The 3,691-nt window shown below is 36.2% G+C and overlaps 1 protein-coding gene across 1 annotated transcript in view; it reads left to right on the top strand.

Annotated features, from left to right (window-relative positions):
• The first annotated feature begins 602 nt into the window (after window positions 1–602).
• The window catches only part of LOC107683840 (ubiquitin carboxyl-terminal hydrolase 32-like), a 51,762-nt gene continuing 48,673 nt past the window's right edge, over window positions 603–3,691 (top strand). Inside the window, exon 1 of the mRNA XM_016479895.1 lies at window positions 603–726. Coding sequence (XP_016335381.1) covers window positions 664–726 — 63 coding nt within the window. The 5' untranslated portion in view covers window positions 603–663. The remainder of the gene's footprint in view (window positions 727–3,691) is intronic.

Below are 3,691 nucleotides of genomic sequence, written 5' to 3'. Positions count from 1 at the left end.
GGCATGTGTCATGTCTCGATTTTTCTCATTTCACTTTCCTGTTTTTTTTAGTATTTTTTCACTTTCCTGTTTTGTTTTGCTTTTTTATAAAAATTTGTACTTTTATTCAACAAGGATGCATTCAATTGATCAAAATGTTATTCAAATGTATTCAGATAGAAAAGAGATATTTTAAATGGTAACATTTTGCATATCATACATTTACAGTTTTTACTGTATTTTTGATTAAATAAATGCAGTCATGGTGTGCATAAGATACTTCTTTCGAAACAATTTAAAAAATCCTACCAGCCCCAAGGTTTTGAATGGTAATGTATATAGTCATTTAATAGCCTAATTAAAATGTTTACACATTTCAGAGGTTTTATTATTTATTTTATTTTATACAATTCTTTCAGATATTCATACATTGTTTTTCAGAGAATGAGGACAATTTAGCATAATTTAATACCACATGTAAACAAGGCATCAAACTTGGTCTGAACAGACCTTAAGACAATAGCTGGGATAAAACTTGAACCTCATTTTGAAGAAATTTTGATTGATAACAATCTCATATCCTATACAGCTTTTTGACAACTTCCTACTGTGTTCACAGTTACCGATGTGGAGCTCAAACGTCTGCGAGATGCCTTCAAGAGGACCAGTGGCCTGTCTGTCTATATGACCCAGCAATGCTTCTACAGGGAAGTACTGGGCGATGGAGTTCCTCCAAAGGTTGCAGAGGTTAGTCAAGCTTTGATAAAGCATAAACATCATCAGAATACCTAAAAGCATCATGATCTCTCTCCAGCCACCCACTGCTTGTTTCAGTGCTGTTTCTTCATGTTTTCTTCAAGTCCCTCTGTAGTCAAACATTTTATTCCTTAAAACTCATCTTTGATCATCAAAATTACATATTTAAATGTTTTTTCTTGTGAAAATAATTTTCTCATGCCTTAAAATAGCTTGAATGTAACTCTACACCCTTGCCTCATTTACTATACGCAGATCTATTAATACGCAAATTAGCCCCGCCTCCACTCAGTCACACAAGCCAGGTCCTCCTGATCCACAGATAATGACTGATAAAACTATGTTTTTACTAGTGGACAACTACAGTGGACACTATAACAGTCGTTAAAGTTACTTACTTGACAATGTTGTGTCCTCAAAATGACTTGAAGACTCGAATGCAGCCAAGTTTGTGATTCTTACTTTGCGCGTGTGAAGTGTGGCCGTCAATGCGGGAGAGGTGGGTCTGACTCCGGGCTACTTTTCCACTGTTGCCGCGGGTTATTATTCAAGTTAGTGGTTCTAAATTCACGTCAAACCACGGCTTCATGGGTTTTTTGCACTATTTTATTTTTGGTTTTATGCTGGTAATCCTATTGGAATATTTTGCATGCTATCTCTATGCATGCCGCGTTTGTATAAATGGAGAGAGGGATATGCTAATGATAGGAATCTATCCCTTGACGTGATTGGTTATTGAATTTTGTGACGTAGCAAACCGAGGGCTGTTTCAAACCGCGTTTCTGGGACTGCCATTGGGAAACTACAGTTTTAAGGAGAAAATACTCAGCAATGGTGTTGATTAATAGATTGGCACATGGTTTTTCTAAAAGCAAATTAAAAACACCACATAGACAAATAAACAAATGTTATATAAATGTTCCCCTGCGTTATTTTTTGGCAGACTATAAGTAGTTACATATTCATGGATTAATTTAGATTACATTTCGTGCTCAGACTTTATCCTTTAGTATCCAGAGACTACAAAAGACAAAAAATGACACATGATGGTCACAAAAGCTTAGATAAAATTTTACAGCATGCAGTTCTCCACTGTTGATTCGGTGATCTTTGCGTGGCTGCTGTTTGGCTAAGCTATTTCCCTGTTTGTGTGCAGTTCAGTTTTGCTTTTCTGATGCTTCAAATACCCACAGTCATGTGGTTACCAATTGTAACCCAGAGAAACGCAAACTGAAAGGTGGGGCTTTATGGTAAAACATGCTCACACATTATCGTCTGACATTTAAAGACTTCCCCATGACCTGACCGCTGTAACCGTGAGTTCATGTGGCCTTCTCTACCTGCCTCCTGTAACTTTACAGGCTGTTCTCTGCAAGATGAATCATTCAGAGATCCCCCCTCTATTTCAGCAGAAAACCGTCTGGTCTATACTTCTACTTGTTGTCATAGGAACTAGTATTTGCAGGCCAGCCTGGTTAGTTATTTTCGGCTTGTTTCTGTGTGGCTCTTGGCCAGTTTTATTGTGAATAATGTTTTGGATCAATACTCTAAAAGCGCTTTATGAGGGGGGGCATATCTCTTTGACGTTTAGTGTCAATTAAACGAAGTCCTTAAAACCAATGTAGGTCTTTAACAGGACTTGACTCTGCAGTCATGAATCTTTCGTCAGGTATTGTTATGAACTTTCAGTCATGGCTGCAATCCAATTAAATTCTTTCAGCAGAATAAAGCTGCCACTCACCCAAGAAAAACAGAAAAAGAGAGAGATGTAGTTATGGGATTATTTTTAGTTCTTTACCCACAACCTTGTACTGTGACTAATCCTGATTCTTGCCAAACACCTTGCAATGCTATTATCAGGTGAACCTTCTGCTAAAATGATTCTTTCTGAGCGTTGCACACCTTCACATCATGTCACTTAGCACTCTGTGCTGATTTCCAGACCATTTGTTGAATCAAAGTTGACATTTTCCTCACATTTTCACCTTGGAGATTCCTTCACCTAGAGTTGCAACATTTCTGAATAAATTGAGAATCGCAATTTTTTTTAAAATGGAGATCTACCTACAAAAAAATCAATATTTCATCAAATTATTTTAGGGCTGTAGCTATCGGTTATTTTAGTAATCGAGTATTCTACAGATTATTCCATCGATTAATCGAGTAATCGGATAAGATGTCATTTTTCTTTATTAAAGAGCAATACTAAATATACAAGAGATAATAAGATAGATCTCTTAAAATAAACAACTAATTTGTTTCTTTTTAGAAAAATTTACATTTTTATTGCTGAAATTGCATACATTAATAACCGTGCAAACTAAACCCATTTAATGTATTTAATTGCCAAATTGCATTCAAAATGCAAATACAAATATATCAATAAAAAATAAAATAAATAAATAAAAATACAAAAATCAATTTCACATTACTTTAAAAAAGGTAAACAATACAAACTAAAACTAAGGCATACATAAAAATAATAGTAATAAAAATAATAATAATGCCTAAACATTGCATTTATGTCGTGCAACGGAACTTTCAAGTTTCAGCCTAACTAAAGCTCAAGCATGACATAAGCCTTTACTGTCTTCTTGGAAGGCTTTGTGGCTTTTGTGAGAGGCAAAAATCAGTGGAGAGGAAGGTAACTTGGAACAAGAACAAGAGACCATACACAATTTTAGATACTTTAAATGTGAAATTAAAACCGCCAGCAGGTGGCAGCAAGTCACTGTTAAGAAGTGAGTCATTGCAATTGAACCGAATCATTTAAACGGGTGATTCATTCAGGAACGAAACAGCATCACGTTGCAAAGAGACGCAAAACAGCGCTGTGGCTGTGTACAAATACCTGCACGCGTTGTGCGTGTTTTGCTTGCTTGAAGGCTGATTTATACTTCTGCGTCGGACCTACGCCGTAGCTTACGCATAGACGCACACCCATACGCCGTAGCCT

Source organism: Sinocyclocheilus anshuiensis, unplaced genomic scaffold (assembly GCF_001515605.1).
Source record: "Sinocyclocheilus anshuiensis isolate Anshui unplaced genomic scaffold, SAMN03320099.WGS_v1.1 scaffold2925, whole genome shotgun sequence".
Classification (NCBI taxonomy): domain Eukaryota; kingdom Metazoa; phylum Chordata; class Actinopteri; order Cypriniformes; family Cyprinidae; genus Sinocyclocheilus; species Sinocyclocheilus anshuiensis.
The sequence above is the reverse complement of the archived record's forward strand: the minus strand, read 5'-3'. Positions and strand labels throughout refer to the sequence as shown.